Source organism: Thamnophis sirtalis, unplaced genomic scaffold (assembly GCF_051295495.1).
Source record: "Thamnophis sirtalis isolate CommonGarterSnake01/CBP01778 unplaced genomic scaffold, rThaSir2_p1.2 scaffold_2, whole genome shotgun sequence".
NCBI classification, from domain to species: domain Eukaryota; kingdom Metazoa; phylum Chordata; class Lepidosauria; order Squamata; family Natricidae; genus Thamnophis; species Thamnophis sirtalis.
Window position 1 is genome coordinate 23,084,642 of NW_028261382.1, and position 20,590 is coordinate 23,105,231.

General features: G+C 49.9%; 1 protein-coding gene across 5 annotated transcripts in view; it reads left to right on the forward strand.

Annotated features, from left to right (window-relative positions):
- The window catches only part of FRMD5 (FERM domain containing 5), an 88,601-nt gene that overhangs the window by 50,210 nt on the left and 17,801 nt on the right, over window positions 1-20,590 (forward strand). For 4 of the 5 annotated variants that reach the window (XM_087704409.1, XM_087704407.1, XM_087704408.1 and 1 more), the window contains exons 2-8: window positions 7,800-7,904; window positions 9,964-10,006; window positions 11,623-11,701; window positions 12,587-12,684; window positions 13,101-13,224; window positions 15,063-15,150; window positions 18,209-18,297. In XM_087704409.1, the coding sequence (XP_087560535.1) occupies window positions 7,800-7,904; window positions 9,964-10,006; window positions 11,623-11,701; window positions 12,587-12,684; window positions 13,101-13,224; window positions 15,063-15,150; window positions 18,209-18,297 (626 nt within the window). The other variant, XM_087704411.1, reaches the window with a different exon arrangement.

Consider the following 20,590-nt stretch of genomic DNA (forward strand, 5'->3'; position numbering starts at 1 on the left):
TGGCAGGGACACCATTGACTGGGAAGGTGAAACCTCCAGCCTGATTAGGGTGAGGAGCAATGTGGGGAAAACCATTCAGAATAGAGGAGCATTTTAACTGCTCACCTCAAGGGGAAAAAATGTTAAACCGGCCCTTTCCTGGATGGACCTGAGCAGCCAGAAGGAGGGTTTGGGGGTTCTAGGAGAGCAGAGAGGAAAGCAGGCTCTGCTCAGAGTCAGGCTTGAGAGGGTCAATTCCTGGGCGGGCGAATGGCACTCAGCCACAGAAGTGCCCGTAGCCGCATAACTGAGCTTCCCTTTGCCAGACAAAGAACAGCTTAAAGAGGGTTTCAGTGACAGTTTTAAATCCGTGCAGAGACTCCGAAGGACTCAGCCTGGGTGGGTATTTCAATTGCCCTGGTGGTTAGGATGGGGAGATCACCAAACTCTGCACAAAAGGCAGCTCACAATTTCATCAACCTACTTGGTTGCGGAGGCTGCCAGCCATGGTGGCTTCCTTAGACAGTGTGACGAGGAGGAGGAGGAGGAGGAGGAGGAAGAGGAGGAGAGGTCTGCAGGCATTTTGTCTTTTATGGAACCACCCAGCTTTTAGAAAGGTTCTTGTGTCGGCAGCTTATCTCATTGCATTTCGTTTAACCAACTCAACATCAAGGCCTCCTCTGTCCAGGAGAAGCCCTGCGTGGAGCTGCAGGGGGGGAGTGCTTCGGACCCTCACCCAACGGGCTCCAGGGGAAGCAGCCAGACCTTTTCTGAGGTTTCAGCAACAGTATCGTGTGTGTGTGCATGTGTGTGCGTGTGCGCGTGCGCGTCCGTGCTGCTCTCCCCCCAGGCTTGTGTTTGTGTCACTGCTGCATCCTTGTTGCAGGTAAGGCTTCCCTTTGTTGCCAGATATTTTATTCTCTTGGGACTTCATCTTTGGTGCTATTATCTTGTCTTTTCCTCATGGGAGAACTGAAGCTGAGGGATGAGGGGAGGAGCTGATTATAGCTGCCAGTTGCCAGAAGGGAAGAGCTTCGTGGGCAGCTGGGTGGTGGGACCCTCCCAGGGACTAGCCTGCTGAAGAATTCTCCTTGCTGCCTGGTTGACAAGGAGCTTTCAGTAAGCAAGAGTGGGGGTCCAGAAGGAAAGCCGCCTTTGTCATAAAGAGCTTCAGCGCCCAGGCGGGGAGCAGAGCAGATGCTTCCCACTCCCGCTTTTCATAGAGCTGAGCTTGATGGGTGCTGCTACGTCCCCCAAAGCCCCTCAGCAACTCTGGCCATGAGGGGGGGGGCTGCAGTTGTGTGTGTGTTGAGGGCTCTTTTCTTTCAAAAATGCATGGTGGAGAATTCCTGTGTGTTCAGTTCATTGTGAATATTTGAATGGTGTTAAGTGGTTTGTTCTGACACAAGCATGTCTCATACTTGTTCTTAATTGTGGCTCGTTAAGGCATGTTTGATGTGAAGAGGAGAAAACAGATGGTTCCCCTTGCAGAGGCCTGGGTGGAAGCACAGAAGACAGATCCTCTCCAGTGGCTTCAGCTGGCTGGAATGTCTTCTTCCCTTCCTCTTCCCCTTCCCTCCCTCTAACCTTTTTAGATTGCATTCTTCCATCGCTCGTTTGTTATTAAGATATCCCGTGCTGCCTGTTGATACTAGTCCTACTTCACTGGGCTTCAGTTGCTCACTTTTAAGGAGGATGCAAGCAGAGAGTGACAGGTTGGGCTTTTGCCCAAGTGAGGTTTGCCCAGAAGTGTAGGAGAAGAGGGGAATTTTGGCTTCTGCACTGCTGGTTTAGCTGCAGGTGATGGTTGCAGAGTCAACTCCTAACCACCAGGGCCCGAGTTCAGTTTTAAAGAGCTGAGTCTAACTCAGGACTTAAGGAAGGTGTATTTCTCCTCCATAAATCCTCTTCCAGAAGGAGTATATAAATATGTGGCTGAAGATTCCCTAATGGAGGAGATTAAAATGTCACTTTCAGCAGAGGCTAAAGCAGATCCGCCCTGCAGGTGTTGGGTGAGACTTCAGCCTGTGATTACAGTCAAGAAGCAGCCTCATCCCCTTTTCCTTTGGATTGCTGATTGGGTGTGGAATGAAATTAAAAACCACACAAACACACAAGGTGGGCCCATTACCTACAAATGACAGAGAACTTTTAGTCTCAGCTTTTCAGATTGGTTTTTCTTTTTCTCATAACCTTTTTCTTTTAAGTTACTATCGTTGCTCTTAGAGACTCACTTGGATTAAGCAGGAGCTGCTCATATGCACAACAGAAGGGGAAACCCAGCATTATTGGTTTGAATTCCCTAGAAATCAAGGCTTGGCTTGGCTTGTTAACTTTGGAGCTGCAAATATTGTGGGATGTCCTGAGAGTATTTAAAAGGCAGACAAGACACGAGGTTGCAGTTTTGGAGACCTCCCCCTCCCCTGTTTAAGGCCTTCTGGATCTGGCAGGGCTCCCATCAGCTGCTGAAATCTCTGCAAAGCTGGCTTTGCTCTCAGCCCACCTGGCTCTCTTTGGGGCTCAGTGGGGAGCTGAATGCCTGGCAAGGTTGCCACCGTTGGGTCAGGAGGTGGGTCTGGCAGACCTGGGTGGGAGGCAGGGAGAGCGGCTTCCACACGAGGAGATTCCTCCCCCTGCTGTCTTGGTTGGCGGAAGGGCATGACATTCCACAGAGACACCAACCAGCACCTCGTTATTTCATGCTTTCATTTTTACAGAGTTCAGTTGTACTCAAAAATATTAATGCAATTCCCCTTGCCAATGAAGGCCTCAAGCAACATTTTATTCAGTCTCTATGAAAAAGGAAAGCGAGACAATCCCAGGCTCTGTTCTTCCCTTCTGCAGCAGGGATTCTTCCTGGGTCCTGAGGTTGTTAGAGCCTCCCAGGCTTTCATGCCAGAGGGCGTCAGCGTCTCCAGGGGAAAAGGCTCTGGGCAAGCTCAGAAATGCAAGACCTCTGTGGGGACCTTGGCTCTGCCTCACCTGCCCCACTCATTCAGGCGGTCATGGATCCCATCTCACCTTCACTTGGTGGCTTATCTGATTGAACATTAAGTTCTTTGCTGTCTTCAGGTTGTCACCTCTACCTGCCAGGGCCAATTAGGATGCTCCACCCTTGTGATTAATGGATCCGGTTGGTTTCCAGGAGGCAGTTGGAGATTTTGTCAGTGAACAGGCTGAGAATCTGGGATCTCTGGACAGAGATGATAAAAGGGCTGTGGATATGATTGGTCCCCAGCACTCTTGTTTGGGGCACCAGGCCCCTTCAGGTCAAAGTTCAAGCCTGGGAATGGGACAGAAATTGCCCCTCCTAGGAAACTGCAATGGGCACTGAATGGGGGAAGGGCAGCCTTTGAGGCCCTCTGATGCCTCTCAGCAGCATCCAGTCCTCTTCTCCATGGGCTTTAGGGCTGCCTGCGTGGATTGGAATTGGTGGGACTGTCTTAGGACGTCAATAGGTGGACTGCCCCATTCTTTCTCCTAGGCCAGTGTTGGCAAACCTTTTCAGCACTGAGGGCCAAAACAGATGCACAGGCATACATGTTCCAGAAACCAGAAGGGCAGTCGTCCGGTGTGCATGTGTGTGCTGGGAAGATGATCTTCCAGTTTCCAGCAGACACATGCACACCGGACGGCTGCTCTTCTGGTTTCCGGTGCTCCTGTGCGCACGAAGACCAGAACCTGGAAGAGCAACAGGCGACGGCTCATGTGTCCGGAGAGATGGCTTTGCATGCCACTTCCAGCATGTGTGTCATAGGTTCGCCATCACAGTCCTCGGCTCTTTAACATTTATATGAAACCATGGAGAGAAATGATAGTGTCTGTAGGTTCAGGGTGATACATCATCAGTACACGGATGGTACCCAGTTGTGTACTCCACAATTGGGCAGAAATCAGGTAAATCCTCTAACCAAGTATCTGAAGGCTGTGGAGGACTAAAGGAGTCGAGTTAAAACTGAACCTTAGTGAGATCCAAGCTAGAACTAAGGAGAAATTTATGACAGTGAAAACAATCAATCAGTGGGGCAGCTTCCAGAAGTTGTGGGGAATTTTCAAGAAGGGGCTGGACAGCCTTTTGTCTAAAATGGTCTGAGGTCTCCTGCTTGAGCAGGGGGTTGGAACAGAAGACCTCCAAGGTCCCTTCCAGCTCTGATATTCTGTGAAGGCGGAATTCTACTTGTATAAAAATATGTGGCGCTTGGTTGGTTCCTATGTCAGTATTCAATGGGTTTTACCCACTGCAAGTCTAGGGCTTGAGGGCTCCTTCTCCTGGGCAGGTGCTTTCTGCTTGACCAGCAGGTAAAGGCCAAAGCCAGCAGATGGTTTTCCCAGCTTAGGACAGGATAGGATGGTGGACTCTCTTTGCAGTCAGAGGCTGTCTCAAGGCAGGTTCAGGCCTTTCCCACTTTGACTCTGGACTGGAGTAGGGAGGCAGCTCTCTTATTATTAATATTCCTCCAGCTATGATTTTCTTTGTTTAATTGTGCTTTTTAGTATGTAATGTTTTCTAATAATTATTACATAAGGGGGTTAGATAATGACTGTTTTATATTGTTATCGTTTTACTGGATTGTTCCACACTGCCCAGAATCGCTTTTCGTGAGACAGGCAGCCAAATAAATGTAATCAAAATGAATAACCCTCCTTTGAAGCAGACTTAGAAACTGGAACTGCTATAAAGTGGAGCTGCCCACCAAGGGGTGAGCGAGAGCCATGACACACACAGGGGACTTTGCTTCTCTGGGGAGGACTTTGGCCACCCAAAGCTTTCCAAGTCCAGTCCCAGCCTCTACAGGCCTCCCAGGACCTTCAGGTTCCCACTGGTCTCTGCTTGGCCTGTGCTGGGGACCCTCTCCTTGGGAGGGGGGTTAGGCCCCCTTCTAGGGAGCTCCCTCTGCCTTTGAAAAACTGCAGAGGGTCTGCCTTGGGGGAGCCCCCCTAAAGCCTCTTTGTGTTTAATGGTTTGCTGTCACAAACAGAAGCACCTAATTATTTGCTATCGTTGTTTTAGGATTTTTTGTTTTTGTTTTCCTAGGAACCACTCAGAATGATCTTGATGGTTGTTTCCCCCCCGATTTTTAGTTAATAGTAAACAAAACAATTCTGTCCTAGTCTTTCGTTTGCCTTTTAAAATCTGGATCCTTTCCTTTGAAGCCTGTTTTTGGAGCAGCAGAAAATACACTTCCTCCATTGTCCATTTCCTTTGAGGATGGTTATTCTTCCCCACCATCTCTTCTGCCTTCTCTGTGCCTCCCAGGAACACCCCCCCTTTCTTGATTGTGGGGAGGGGTGGCAGCCATAATGGGACTTGTTTGGCATTCACTTTCTGCTGCTGTGGCTGCCTTCAGATTCTGCTAGATTTCTGGACCTGTATTGAGACAGATCTTTTGCTGACAATCTCTAATTCTAGATGCCCAAAAGCCCTGGCATTTCAGATCAGGTCAAATCAGGTCAAATCAAAGCTAAGCTTTATTACGATCCTAGAGCAGCATTTATTTGCATTTGTCTGCACTGAAATTCATTAATGTTTTGATCTTCCCAGTGGTTTCGATATTGGCCATGGCTTTCTTCCCCACCGCTGGTTTGTAAATGATTCCCATGGAGGTCCCGGCTCTGGGCCTGCCCCACTTGCCACTCTGAGCTGAAACGAGCCTCTCAGCCAGGTCTGAGGAGCAGTTTGGCAGCCTCCGGTCCCCCTACCCAGGACCTTTACTTAAACTAAAGGGAAAAGCCCCCCAGCCACCTGTTTCTGCCCTGAAGCCCAGGAGTTTCCGTGGATCCTGGCTCCGGGAGGAGGAGGAGGAGGAGGAGGAGGAGGAGGGCGGGGATGCAGATTAAGCCATTGGGCAGTCCAGAGATTTTCTGCTCACAAAGGAGTCCTGGAAAAGTGGAGAGAAGGATGCCGCTGTATTTCAGGCTCTTGGGGAGGGCGAGGTCCAGTGAGCGAGACCCCAACTGCTGTGGGGAGACTCTGCAAAGGCTGAGCTGCACCTTCCATGAGGGGGCTTCTGCCTGCCCTTCTCAGCTGAATCCGGGGTCTCAGTTGAGAGCTGCTCTTCAGACATCCCAATGTGGAGATTTCAGAAAGAAGAAACCTCCATGTTCTCCATATTCTTGGCATGGCTGTGGGGGTCCTTCTCACAAAACTTCTGTTTGCAAGCAAGGCTGTTGTGGGCGGTGGGGAGGCGAGGGCAGCTGGGCTCTCGAGGGAGGGGTGAGGGAGGCTGGCCCCGTTCTCCAGAGCCGCAGAGTCGGAAGCAGGGCCACTGTCTGCCTCCCTTTCTTTTCTAGCTCTGGTTGGCTCATCAAGTGCCCTTGGCCGGCTGCCCAGCAGGGTTCATGGTGGGATTGTCCCAATGCAAGCAGGAGGGACCTGTCCATCCCTCCTGCTACACAGCAGTGAAGCCAACCAGAGAGGCTGGAGGGTGGTGAATGCCATACGGGGCCTAGCAGCATTTGTCGGCTCATTAATCTTTCTTCAACTGACAACCAGGGGTGGCTGATTCCCAGGGAGGAAGTTTACAGCTTTCAGTCCCAAGGCAGGAAGAGAGATTGTGGTGGAAAGCAGTCTGGATTCCCGGGAGGGAGGGGCTGTCTTCCAGAGGACCAAGAGACAGAGCAGCTTAGATAGTTCATGTGGGAGAGAAAGGATGAAGAGAGCTCCTCCCTAATCGTTCCCAGAGATTGTGTTTAATGGGGCAAGGAGTCTGCTTCAGTTTGGCAAAATGTAGGTGAGGGGCATAAAAGGAACTCAGTGTATCTTTGGCTTTGGAGCCTGGCAGGGACTTTCAGGGAATGCTAAAAAGGTACAGGTAGTCCTGAATGTACGACCTCACTTGGGACTGGAATTTCAGTTGTAATTCAGAATAGTCACAAGTTGAGGCACCCATGTGACCAGATCTGATTTTTCTACTGTTTTTAGAGCAGTTGTTAAGCCAGGGTGAGGTAGTGAGAGGCTGTCTGCAGGATTCAGTTGCTCTTATTACCCTTCGTCGATGTGGGGAGATGTTAGCAGATCCTCAGCCGCAAATCATGTGATCTTGAATTTGAATGTAACTGAAAAGCTTCTTGTTGCTGGTTGCTCCTAGCAGCAGTTTTGGGTGATTTGAGTGGCCCCCAAGTGCCCCTCCGTCTCAGCCCCTCAGAGCGGCTGTTGGGGAGGCAAGGACCTGCAGGAGGGAGGCTCTGGGGCTGAGTTGGGCCAGGCGAGTTGCCTACTTGCCGGGAGGGGAAGGTGCAGGAAGACAGGGACAACTCTGCCCTGGGGAAAAAGCAGGGGCAGGTTTGAGCCTCATCCAGTCTCCCAGGAGGGTTCAGAGTCTTCCCAGAGAGAACGGTGGGTCAGAAATCTTCACTTCAGACACGTCTGTGGAGAGTCTCAGTCATCCGGGTCATTATGGTCCCAAAGGTTGAGGGAGTCAAGAGGAGGGGAGGAATGGGGGAGGACACATCAGTCCAGCGGTTGCCTTTCTCATCCTTTGGTTTCTGCAGAGGTTCTCATGATTCATGAGGTGCTTCTGGCCAATGTTGCTTCTGCCATGATTGGTGGAGAATCTACTTTGCTAGAAGACCCCCACCCTCTGGAATGGGAGGAGGGAAGGGCTGCATCTGCCTCGGGAGGGGCTCTCTGGCTGGATCTCTGGACTCCCTCTCCCATCCCTGATGCCTTGCCATGTCATGTGGGTGGAGGCGTGTCACCTCTGGGAAAGTTGTGTCTGCTGCTGTTGTGGCTGCTGCGTTGCCTGGGTCCCTGATCCCTAACAGGAGATCCCTCCTGCTCCTGGCTGCTGCCCTGCCTGACTCCGGCCCTTCTTTTGCAGAGAGATGCCAAAGGCCAGTTCCTCTTCGACCTGCTGTGCCATCACTTAAACCTCCTGGAGAAGGATTACTTTGGGATCCGCTTTGTTGACCCTGACAAGCAGAGGGTGAGTCCTGGCTTGGTGCTTTTGGTCAGGTGAGCCCCTTCCTTCCCTGTGTCCGGCCTCCAAGCCAGCAAAGAGGTGAGATTCGAACTGCCAAATTGCAGTCAGTGGGCAATCAGCTGAAGTAGCCTGCGGTACTGCATTCTAACCACTGCACCACTGAGCCCCAAGTGAGTAGATATTGCATGGTTATATGTGCATCTATATTTTAAATTAATCTGACTTAATTGCAAATTAAATGAAATTCTATCTCTTCTCAATGCTTTTTGAAGCACTGGAAAAATTGAAACAACCCCCCCTCCCCCCGTTCTTCTGGGAGCCAGAGCAATAGACACAGGGCACATCCCCCTCCCTGTTTTTTTCTGCTAAAGATCTGGGCGCCAAAAGAAGGGAGCCAGGCAGAGCCTGAGCCTGCCTTTCCCTGGCAGGAGCTGCTTTGATCAGGTGCCCTGGGGGTCCCTCATTGCCCCTTCCTGGATAGAGGCAAACTCCCTGCCCTGCCCAGTTTTTTCCTCCTGATTTCCACAAGGCCGGAGGCCCTGCCTCCATCCTGGGTGTGGGTGCGGAGACATTGCGCTGCCTGAATGGACAGTCACAGCTCCTCCAATAAGTAAGAAGAGTGAAGATGGAACAGACATCTGAGAGCTATCATAATTACCCCAAAGCTATATAGCATGGCAAGAGCCATATACATACATAACATACACACAAATTCTGGTGACTATTAATAGTAAAATTATAAAAATGATTAGGTAAATAAAGTGTAGGATATAGATAAAATCATAGAACAAAATAATGATAGTTTATAAATTCTACTCTGGATGCATCACGCAAAGATCCAGTCCTCTGGGGAAATCTCTAATGCTGGGAAAATAGAAGGAAAGAGAAGGGGGGAAGCATCTGAGGGGGGGGGGGGCTGGCTCAGTTACAGCAACTGCGGGTGCATTGTGGGAAGACCTGAAGGACCAGCTTAGATGACAGGGACTCGGTCAACAGGAATGGTCCTTACCTGATCCACGGCCTTAGGATATTCTGCACCTTCCTAAATTAAGAGGAGTGTCTGGTCTTAGAGTAAGAGGGACAGCGTGGGAATAATGGGGAATTAAGAGCCTTTGCGACATCTCTGTCCAAGGCAGATGCTCGGTAGGCCTGCTAAGCGATGCTCCAAGGGCAGAGAAGGGTATGTGTGTGGACTTTCTCTCTCTCTGAAACTGCTTGTGATGGAAGCTCTGCTGCCAATGGAGACCCTCCACAGGAGAGCACTTGCAGTATTGACGAGATTTGCAGCCGTGCGATTCAAGGCTCTTGGGGGCCCTTAACATCGTGATAGGAAACGGGTGCAAGGCAGCCTCCGTAGAGAAGAATTAACATGGGGAAGCTGTCAAAGAGCAGAAACCCTCGTGGCCCTGCTTTGTCCTCCAAACCCCTCTGAAGAAATCCCCATTTCAAAGGTTTATGAAAGGCCCCAAAGAGCCAATCAAAGGGAGCTGTGGGGCCCTCCTGCCACTCTGGGCCCAGCAGTGGCTGCTGGGGTAGAACTGTCTGCCCAACGAGACGAGGAGGGAGAAGTCCCCAAGGAGGCCAATTGCACCACCCAGATGGCTGCATTCCATGCAGAGGGGAATCTCATCCGGAGGCTGTGAGCGCAGAGCCAGCCTTGCCCTCCTGGGGCACCTGCTCCAAGGGGACCCGGCAGGGAGCCCGGAGTGCCATTGGTAGGAAGTTGGGCAGGACCCATTTGGGAGCTGCATTATCTGCAAAAGGGCCCAGCCTTGGGACGCTGCAGGCTGGCCAGAAAAAAACACCCCCTTGGGGTCTGAGAAAGGGACTGTCCTATGCGGAGCTTCTGGGGCAAAATAGGCATGTGTGGGAAAAAACATCCCAAACAATCTGCCCCAAATATCACCACAAGACTCTACACGGCTCCTGCTCAGCCCCAACCGCTTTGTAGCTAGTACAATTTTATAACTGAAGTCAGGTTTTGTGGGGGGTGGAAGCAGAAAAACAGTGCAGCCACCCTCTCTTTGCTAGCTGTTGAATCTCTCTCTTTTCTTCACTTCAGCACTGGCTGGAATTCACAAAGTCTATTGTGAAGCAAATGCGATGTAAGTATTTATCTTCGTGTTCTATTCAGTGAGCTGGCATGCCTCTTCCTTGGCAATGTGTGGGGGTCTGGGCCTCCGGTTGGGGAGGGGGTGGGATGGACTACAGTGAAGCAGCAGTTTCCAAAGGGGGAGGAAGTACATGCTGAAAGGGAGTGGGGAGACAAGAGGCAGCCCGGAGCTGGATAGGAGGCAGAGGAAGAGAATTAGGATTCCCTAAAAATCTCCCAGAGAATATTCATTAGGGTTGGAGTATTCTAGCTTTAGTCTGGCAAGATTCTGTCTATATAGTGGAAGCAAATAAACTTTGGCTGGATTGTGTTACGTTGTTCTTGGGCCACACTTGACATCAATCTTGCCAGACTCTTACTCTCCCCAAAAGAGAGGAGAACTCAAGCATGGCCACAGATCCACAAAGAACACTGATAACTCCGTAGCGGCTAGCAGAGGTCTTACTCCAGTGCCAGCAGCACATGGACGTACAGGTCAATACTTCATAAGCCACAACGATGCAGTTGTTGCAGCAAGTCAGGAAAAATGTCCAGTAGCTGTAGCCAGACTGACAACAGCAGCACAGCCAGTAGTCCTTGTATGCTCCCAGGGCAGCTGGCTGAAGGAGTGTGGAGAGGACATGGACCAATTAACCATCCTTACTCAGTGAGAGATGCTCACAGACAGGAGAGCCAACTGACCAGGCCAGGATGAGCTTTTTATTAAGCTTGTTGAAGAGGTTAGCAGCAAAATGGGCTACTCCATTGATGGAAGGCATTGACTGGCACATATCAGAACTTCCTCAGGAGATTTCCTCAGGAGAGCCGAGGTGGCGCAGTGGTTAGAGTGCAGCACTGCAGGCTACTTCAGCTGACTGCAGTTCTGCAGTTCAGCTGTTCAAATCTCACCGGCTCAAGGTTGACTCAGCCTTCCATCCTTCCAAGGTGGGTAAAATGAGGACCCGGATTGTTGGGGGCAATATGCTGACTCTGTAAACCGCTTAGAGAGGGCTGAAAGCCCTATGAAGCGGTATATAAATCTAACTGCTATTGCTATTTAGAGGCCATTTCGGTCATCCCATTCAGAGGATCACAGCCAGTGGCAAGATTTGGAAACTTCACTGTACTGCATCACACAACGGGAGATGTGACACCTTCTTGCTTCTACTCTGCAGGTGGGGGTGGGGGTCTGTGCTGGTTATGAAGGATGTCCCACTCACACATCTGGAATCTAAGCTTCCATGCTGCCCTCTGAACCTCTGTGAACGTGGTGTGTTAGTGGTCTTGTGCTTAACTAGAGGGATCTGGTTTCTCTCATTGTTCTTGACTTGATGGGATCCACTGAGAGAAGTGCTGACTTTTCCAAATGGATCCTAGCTGGATTTGTAGCTGAGCTACAAATAAGACCCATGTCTGTTCCTTCCTCTTCTCATGTGATATTCTCCAGTTTTTGATGAGCAGTTTTCATGTTTCCCTTTCCAAGACACAAATCCTCTTTTTGTTCTGGATGAAGTTGACTTTTGCTAAACCAGACCGGAGATGCCCCAGGAGGGTGAAGGCTCCCCTGGGGCTGATGGCTTCCTGTAGACCCCCAGCCCATTTCATTTGAGATCTTTTTCTCTCCTGCAGCTCAGCCCCCATTCACCATGTGCTTCCGAGTGAAGTTCTACCCCACCGACCCAGCTGCCCTGAAAGAGGAGATCACCAGGTAAGACGGGTGGGGGCTTGTCCCACTTTGGGCTGGCCGTAGGGAAAGCTGCTGGGGGGGTGGGCAGCCTGAGAGCACTGGAGGTGTTTGGCTTTGCCTGTTGCTCTGAAACCTCCATGGAGAATGAGAGGAAGGAGGAAGAGATGACAGCCAGGATGCCTAAAAGGAAAAGGAACTGGGTGTTACTTCCAGCAGGGCTGCCTTGCTATCAACCCCTTCCAGGGAGGGTCAGGATATGCTTCTGAGCCTCCTGCTGGCTTGTCTACAAGGAGAAAGGAGATCCATTAGAACTTTGGAGCAGGTTGGGGGGGTCCAGCTCCCCTTTACACTAGATATTGTGGGGGTTTCAGGCAGGGCTGCCTTCTCCAGGGCTGCTGAGAGGGAGTCAAATGCAGAAGTAGTGGAGCTTCCATTTTTGCAGCTGTCATCTAGCTGTACCTAGTCCATTCCTTGGTGGCATCCCTAGATAATGTGCCCCTTCCAGGGTCCCCACTCCCTGCTTCTTATCCCCCCTCGGATCATGACTTGGGTGGTCTTCTGCTGTCTTCAGCCCAACTCTCCCAGCCCAGCGGTTACGAAGAGCAGCGTTTGGCTGTCCATGTGAAAGGGCTGGATGAGGCATGGAAAAGCTCTCCTCCGGATTGGCTCCCTGACAGGGATCAGAAATGGCCTTCCTTGCCCGAGCATTGTGGAACAGAGCCCTCTTCGCATCCATCTGGGAGGGAGAAGCTGGGCCAGGACCGGCCACCGGAAGAGGCCCAGAGAGGATTTAGGGAGGCCCCGAGTGGCTTCTGCAGAAGGTGAAGGAAGGAAGGAAGGAAGGAAGGAAGGAAGGAAAGGAAGGAAGGAAGGCACTCATCCCTCTCGCTCTGGTTCCCCTGACAGGTATCTCGTCTTCTTGCAGATCAAACGAGATCTGTATCACGGGCGTCTCCTGTGCAAGACCTCTGACGCTGCTCTGCTGGCCGCCTACATCCTCCAAGGTAGGGAGGACTTCAGCAGAGACCGTTGGGAGGGTGGATGGGGTGCACCAAGGCTTCCTTGCAAGCTGCCCCCCAGCAGCCGAGCTAAGCTGGGCTGCCTCCTCGGTTGGGTGGAAGGAGCTCTGCAGCCGGCTTCTACTTGCACCTCAACCCATTTTTTCTATCGCTCCCCCCATCCTCCTTCCCTGGAGGAAAAGAAGGCATGTTTGCCTTTTTCTGACTATTCCTCGGGGGCTGAAAAGGATCCTGCAAATAAACATCCAGCATTGCCGTCAATCAGCTTCCCGGTGAATGTATTTGGTGAAGGGGATATTTCTAAAACAACTGCCCTGAATGGGTTGTTCCCCACCAAGGATCCCCTTTGTTGACATTTGCCAAAGTCAATAATTACAGGTGATTTCTGTTCTTTCCTGCAGCCGAAATTGGTGACTATGATCCTGGAAAACACCCAGAAGGATACAGTTCCAAGTTCCAGTTTTTCCCCAAACACTCTGAAAAATTGGAGAGGAAAATTGCTGAGATCCATAAAATTGAGCTCAGGTGACTCTCTTGGTAGCTGCTCTGCGTGTTCATTGGTCTCCTAGATTGTGCAAAAGCGGTTCCCGAAGTCTCCTGCAGCAAGTCCCGTGCTGAGTCGGGAGTGGCGATCTCTGCAATCAAGCAGTCCAGCTCAGCACTGCTGGGGGGGGGGGGGGGGAATGGGTGACCTTAGAACCGTGATGGCGAACCTATGGCACACGTGCCGGAAGTAGCACACAGAGCCATCTCTCCAGGCACGCCAGCCATCACCCGTTGCTCTTCTGGGTTCCAGCTAGTTCCAGCTGGTCTTTGCTCGTGTGGGAGAACCGGAAACAGGAAGAGCAGCTCCCTGGCATGCATGTGTGTGGCGGGAAGCTGAGCTTCCAGTTTCCAGCGTGCACATGTGCACTGCTCAGCTGGTCTTCATGCACACATGCATGCCGGAAATCGGGAAACCAGTTTTCCAGTGCGCACATGTGCACCGGGGAACTGCTTTTCCTATTTCTGGCCCTTCCCTGCACACACGCTCCCATCATTCAGTGCCGAAAAGGTTAGAACAACGGCTGTCATTAAAGGCAGGGGAAATGTGTGCCTGGAGCTGCTCAGGGAGAGCTTTCCTGATCTCGGCTTTTGCCCTTTTCACGATGGCCTTCCTCCTTTGGCAGAGCAGAGATGAGACCCTGATTGCCCGGTACTTGACCACAAGGGTGAAGCTGCCCTGCAAATGGAGGATTCTGCTGTTCCCAGCAAGAGGGATAGTTGGCTTTAAGCGGCACCCAAGAGACGTGGCCCCGTTTCCTTTTGGCTCCTCAGAGGACTGGAAGGCAGACTGGTAGATGCCTCCCAAAACAAACATGATTTAGTAGTCCCAGCTATTTCTCCTGACTTTAGGCCTTCCTGGAACAAGGAGCAGCTAAAAACCAAGGCTTTCTTTAGCCTTGTAACACATCTGGCCAGAAGAGCCTCTAACTAATAAAAGGCAGGGCCTCTATGAATCACTTCAGGGCATCGCTTGATCCGGGCAAGGAGAACACGGAACAGGGCAAGACTGGTGAATGGGTGGAAGCATCTCTGGGGTGGGCAGAAGCCGGCTGAGAAGAACACCTGGCTTGTGTGCAGGGGAAATGGGCCCTTTGAAGTACCAACAGGTGCAAATTTAGCCAGATGGCAATTTAATCCCATATAATCCCAATATTCCATTGCAGTTGGGACTGAAAATTTAAGAATTAGTTTGCAACGATTCAGCCAAGGTGGGCCTGAAGACCTCTGAAGTTTTACCCCATTTGGCAGGTGACCTTCTGACTTCCGGGCCCCTCCCTGCTGGGGAAAATTGCTCCCCCAGTTTGCTCAAGCAGATGCGAGAGGATTGGGATGTCTCCCCCCCCATCCTCCCTGCTGGGTTGTTATCTGTTGTGTTATATTACTGTGCAAGAAGGTTGCATTTCACATGATTCAAGAGGCATTTAAGAAATCACATATTTAAGCACTTCTAGCTATTTACTGTATTAGTATTTTGTCACAATATTTAAAGTCGCCTTTCATCCTGACAGCTCTCTGCCTGGGCTAGGAAAGCGGGACCAATTAATAATGGAAAATGAAAGCCATCTATAATATTAAATTAGGTGCGAAAAGTTGGCATCGGCATAAAACTAGCTGCCTCCTCCTGCCCCCACAGAGTTGCTGAAGTGCCACTGGGCTGCTTCCCTGGGCCCTGGATGGCAGAGTCCCTTGTGCAGCTGTGGCGTTTGAAGGCAACCAGGCTGCGGTGGCTGTGCTTGCTGCCCCTCTGCCCTCCTCAGGCGGGACTGAGAGCATCTGATGCCATGGGATGACTGCCCTTCCCCCCTCTTCTCTTCCAGTGGGCAGACCCCCGCCACGGCAGAGCTGAACTTTCTCAGGAAAGCGCAGACCTTGGAGACGTATGGAGTGGATCCACATCCCTGCAAGGTACATCCTCTCCCTGACTGCAGCCGCCTTCCTCCTTCTGCACCGAGGACCTGGGCATTCACACCCCACATGGGCAGCAATTAATGGAGCACTGGCTGCCCTTGCCAGCCGTGGCATAGGCCACAAAATCCTCCTCCTGGGAGAGGCCCAATCCCCCCCCGAAAGGGTTATTAAATAGCTGTGGAAGACAGGCAGCCCCTGACCCGTCTCCCGAGTCCTGTGTGCCCTCCCCCCCCAGCACACCTTCACCCTTCCCTGCTTTCTCACAGGTTTTGTAGGGCTCCCCTGTGGAGCCAGATTTAAATTGCTGATTGGCAGCAATCTGCTGGGGTCTGGAAGCAGCACTGCTACCTGCCCCTTTGTCAGAAATGAGTAGAGCGAAATGGACACAGCTGCATTTAAATGCTAACAGCAAATCAAAACATTGGAAAGGAAATTCTGCAGCAACAGCAGTTTACGAAGGATCTGCAGCCGAAAGAGATTTGTCAGATCAGCTGGATCGACTTTTGCCATGTCTTTAATGTTTAAGTCAATGTCAAGAAGGACAACCTGCCTCTTGGGGATGTGAGGCTTCCTTGCGTGCCCCACCCCCCTGGCGTCTCCCGCCTCAGGCAGCTCCCTATGTCGCCTGCTCAGAGTGTGGCCCATGTAGAGGCCGGCTCTCCCAGTGCGATTCCTGCCTGCTGGGCTTTGCATGGCAAGTGGCAGTTCCCTTGCATGGAGTAAGCCAGACCTCCCTTAGGAATGAAATACGAGGTTAAGAGCTCTGTGATGAGAAAGGGATTGGGTGTGTGTGTGTGTGTGTGTGTGGCAAAAGCCTTCCTTCCCAAAATGGAGGGCAGGGATGATGAGGGGCAGACCCTTCTACTACAATCAGGCCTCATTCTCGGCCTTAAGTGTTGCCGTCTTTGGCATCGTCTTCATTCGCTCCAATTTTCAAACCACTTACTTAAACATATAATTTAAGCAACACAACCATAATTTAAGGCTGGTGAGCACTGATTACTTGAAACTCAGACTTGGGCAGGATCCAACTGCGAAGATGCTGGGCAGCTCTTTGTCTGTTTGTTTGTTTGTTTGTTTATTGGATTTATATGCCGCCCTTCTCCCAAGGATTCAGGGTAGCGTACAACATTTAAAAAAACCACATATTACAAAAGTTAAAAAGGAAATTAGATAGAGTATCCAAAAACAAACCCAATTAATATTAACAATAACATTTTAAAAATTAGATTAAAATTACCAATTAAATCAATCATTTATTTTATTTTGTTCAGGCCAGACCGGCTTGCTGGAAAAGCCAACTTTTTAGGGTGTATCAGAAGGACCGGAGGTCGGGGATTATGCGAAGCTCCGGAGGCAGCTCATTCCAGAGGGAAGGCGCTGCCAGAGAGAAGGCTCTCCCACTGTGCGTCGCTAGCCGACATTGTCTGGCCAACAGCACCCTGAGGAGGCCAACTCTGTGGGATCGCACTGGACGCTGGGAGGCTACCGGTGGCAGTAGGTGGTCTCGCAGGTACCCTGGGCCTAAGCCATGGAGCGCTTTAAAGGTCATAATTAGTACCTTGAATCGCACCCGGAAGACAACCGGCAATCAGTGCAGGCCACCTAAAATGGGCGTAACATGGGAGCACCTAGGTACCCCCATGATAACCCACGCGGGTTCATTCTGGACCAGCTGAAGCCTCCAGGAGCTCTTCAAGGGCAGCCCCATGTAGAGAGCGTTGCAGTAGTCCAGGCGAGAAAGGACGAGGGCATGGGTGACTGTGCACAGAGTATCCCGATCCAGGAAGGGGCGCAACTGACGTACCAGGCGAACCTGGTAAAAGGCCCCCATGGTCACGGCCGTCAGGTGTCCTTCTAAACTAAGCCGTGTATTCAGAAGGACGCCCAAATTGCGGGCCCTCCCTGAGGGGGCTAAATTTTCTTTCTTTCTTTCCCCCTCTCTCTCTCTTTCACCTTCTCTCCCTACTTTGCCTTCCATCCAGCAGCTAGCAGGGGACCAACTATGGCAGAGCCCTCAGCAGTACCAAGGGCAAGTTCTCAGTCTGCTGCCTTGTGGTTTGTGCTTCAAATCAAGGATAAAGTTTATTTATTTACTTTTTATTAAATCTATCTGTCACAAAGTGAGCTTACAAGGTCAAAAGCAATAAAACTATGCACGCCCGCACACACACCCAGTAACAATGACATTATAAATTCTGGTAAAAGGATAGGGAGGGAGGTGGGATCTACCATTAGTCCACCAACCACCTCCAGCGTGATACTCCCCGCATGGAGGCCCCAGGCCAACTGGGAAAGCCAGGTTTCCAAGCCTTTATGGAAGGTCAGGAGGTGGGAGCAGATCTGCCCCGAAGGGGTGTGTGGGGGGGCAAAAGCTCCAAAGGGCAAAAGCCACGGCAGGAAAGGCTCTCGTGGGCCCCACCAGCCAGAATTCCTTGACCAGGGAGGGCCGTAGTGTGCTTCCTCTGCCAGCACAGGTGGTACAAAAGGGCCCCATGTTGGGCAATAGAAGCAACCTTGAGAAACAGAGGAAGGGCAGCAGCCAAAGTGATGCTCAGAGAAAAGAAATTTGGGTCCAAGGCAGAAAGGGAATGTGAGAAAGCATTTCAACAGGTAGGGGGGGGGCACATAACAAGGCTTGGGGGATTCTGTTACTGTAACCTTACAGAAGAGCAACGTTTGCATGTGTGACTTTGGTCTCCCCGTCTGTTCTACCTTGAAGGGTTGCAGTCAGTCCTTTCTTCTGGGACGACATGTGGCTGTATACCTGCACACACATGCTGGCCCTACCCAGAAATAAAGCAGCCCAGGTGGCTTGAAGAAGAGGGCCGTGATGCCTCCAGGCAGGGCATGCAAGAGGCGCCTTTGGGTCATGGCTCCCGGAAGCTCTGGGCAGCTGCCTCCCCAAAGGGGAGGGAAATGATGTCCAGGCTCCGGGAGCTTCAACGCAGGCATCCAGCTCCTGGTGACCCAAGAGGCTGCCCTCTGGCCAGCTCCACCACGGGGGGCCGAGTTTGCCTTCAACCATCGGTGAGCAGTTGCTGGTGTGTTTCAGGACGTCTCTGGAAATGCTGCTTTCCTGGCCTTCACCCCGTTTGGATTTGTGGTCCTGCAGGGAAACAAGCGAGTTCACTTCATCAAGTGGTGAGTTCTGCACCTAAAACCTCTTCCTACAGTTACCCAGGAGGAAGGGAAGCCTTGCCAAATAAAGTGACATCATCAGTTCCCCCTTGTCTGTCTGCGGCCTCTGCCACAGTGGCAGCCTCCCCCCCACCAACACCCTGCCTGTATTGGAAAGCAAGAGCTTTGGTGCCTGACCCCTCACCCTGTCCCTTGGCTTGGCCTCACCCTCCGGAGCAGACTTCATTATTTCCTTGCCTTTTTAAAAAAAAGAATTAGTAGTTTACAAAGTTAAACAGTACAGAAAAAGAATATAGAAAAGTGGAAAAGATATAAAAATATAAGAAACACAGAAAAAAAGTGAACACTATAGATTCAAAAAGGAAGGAAGAGGAAGGAAGGAAGGAAGGAAGGAAGGAAGGAAGGAAGGAAGGAAGGAAGGAAGGAAGATTTAAAGAATTAACTTTTGATTGTCCTTGCAGCAGTTATGGAGAGAAATGGTCGTGTCTGGATGCCCTCTCAAATTATGTGACCCAGTTCCCTTCTTCTTCCCATATAAAACCCATCTTAATGACCATTTTCCTACCTTTTTAGTGAAAAGTCCATGAAGGGTTTCCAGCCTTTGGTAGAAGTATCTCTGACTCCTTCCCTAACCAAAGAAGTCAATTTAGCTATTTTGGCATTTCTCCATCTCTCCCTTTTATTCTGCCTTTTCCCATCTTGGTGCACATAAAAGCCTTATTGCAGCTAATCTTCCCCGAGTCTTTCTAATTGACTGTCTATCAGTCCCAATGAGGAAAATTTGGGTTTCCACTAATTGTCTGCATTTTGTATTTGCATCCAGTATTATTATTATTTTAACATTGTATCACAGCGGCCAGTTGTTTCACCGGATTTCGCATTCATTACTAGTCGGGCCCCACCCAGGGGCCTAGGACATCGTAATGTATTTTCGTAATATGCGTGCAGATCCAAGCAGTGCAGCTTTTTGCATTTGGCTGATAGTGATTTTGTCAATTTTTAACTGTTTTAAATGTAATTCCAGTGCTTTTGGAATAGCACCCAGTATGCCAATTACCACTGGAATTACCACTGCTGGTTTGTGCCATAATTGTTGCATTTCGATTTTTAAGTCCTGGTATTTCATGATTTTTTCATATTCCTTCTCGTTGACCCTGCTATCACCTGGTATTGCGATGTCTATGATTGTAACCGTACTTTTCTCAACCAGGGTGATGTCTGGTGTATTATGCGCCAGTATTTTGTCGGTTTGTATACGGAAATCCCACAAGATCTTGACCATCTGATTTTCGGTGACTTTTTCAGGCTGATGTTCCCACCAGTTTGTTGCTGTTTTAATATTAAAATTTTTGCACAAATTCCAATGGATCATTTTTGCTACTGAATTGTGCCGCAGTTTATAATCAGTCTGCGCAATTTTTTTTTTTTTAGAACTTTTTTATTTTTATTTTTTCTTTAAAAAAAAACACAAATATGTCATCATTTGTCAATCATTAAGACATTGAAGTACAATTTTTTTTTTGTTGTGTGTACCCCTCCCTCCCTCCACCCCCCACCCCCCTTCCTCCTTCCCCCCCCCCCGACTTCCCAGAACCCGTACCCGGTATGGATTTTTAACTAACACAGTCTAAAATCTATTGAGAAAAAAGAAATAAAGAAATTAATGACATTCTAGATTGACCTTAGCTTCTTCTTACTGAACTGACTTTTAACAGTTTAAATCATTTCTGATCTTAAGCATAGGCTAACTGGAATTTCTTAGTCCCGTATTTATTTTGTATATAGTCAATCCATTTTTTCCAGTCTCGTTTATATCTCTCATTTGAATGATCTTTGAGATATGCCGATATTTTAGCCATTTCAGCTAAGTTTGTTACTTTCAATGTCCATTCTTGGATTGTAGGCAAGTCTTCCTTCTTCCAATATTGCGCCACCAACAGTCTTGCTGCAGTTATCAGGTGCAGAATCAAATTGGTCTCTACCACTGTAAAGTCAGTACATATACCTAGTAAAAATAACTGAGGACTAAACTTTATCCTTCTTTTAAAAACATTTTGCATGACCCACCATATTTTTATCCAAAATGCCTTAACCTTTTGGCAGGTCCACCATATATGATAATATGTAGCATCGAGAGAACCACACCTCCAACATTTAGGCTGTACATTCGGATACATAGAAGCCAACTTTTTAGGATCTAAATGCCATCTATAGAACATCTTGTAAAAATTTTCTCTCAGATTTTGAGCTTGTGTAAATTTCACATTTCTTACCCAAATTCTTTCCCATGTATCCA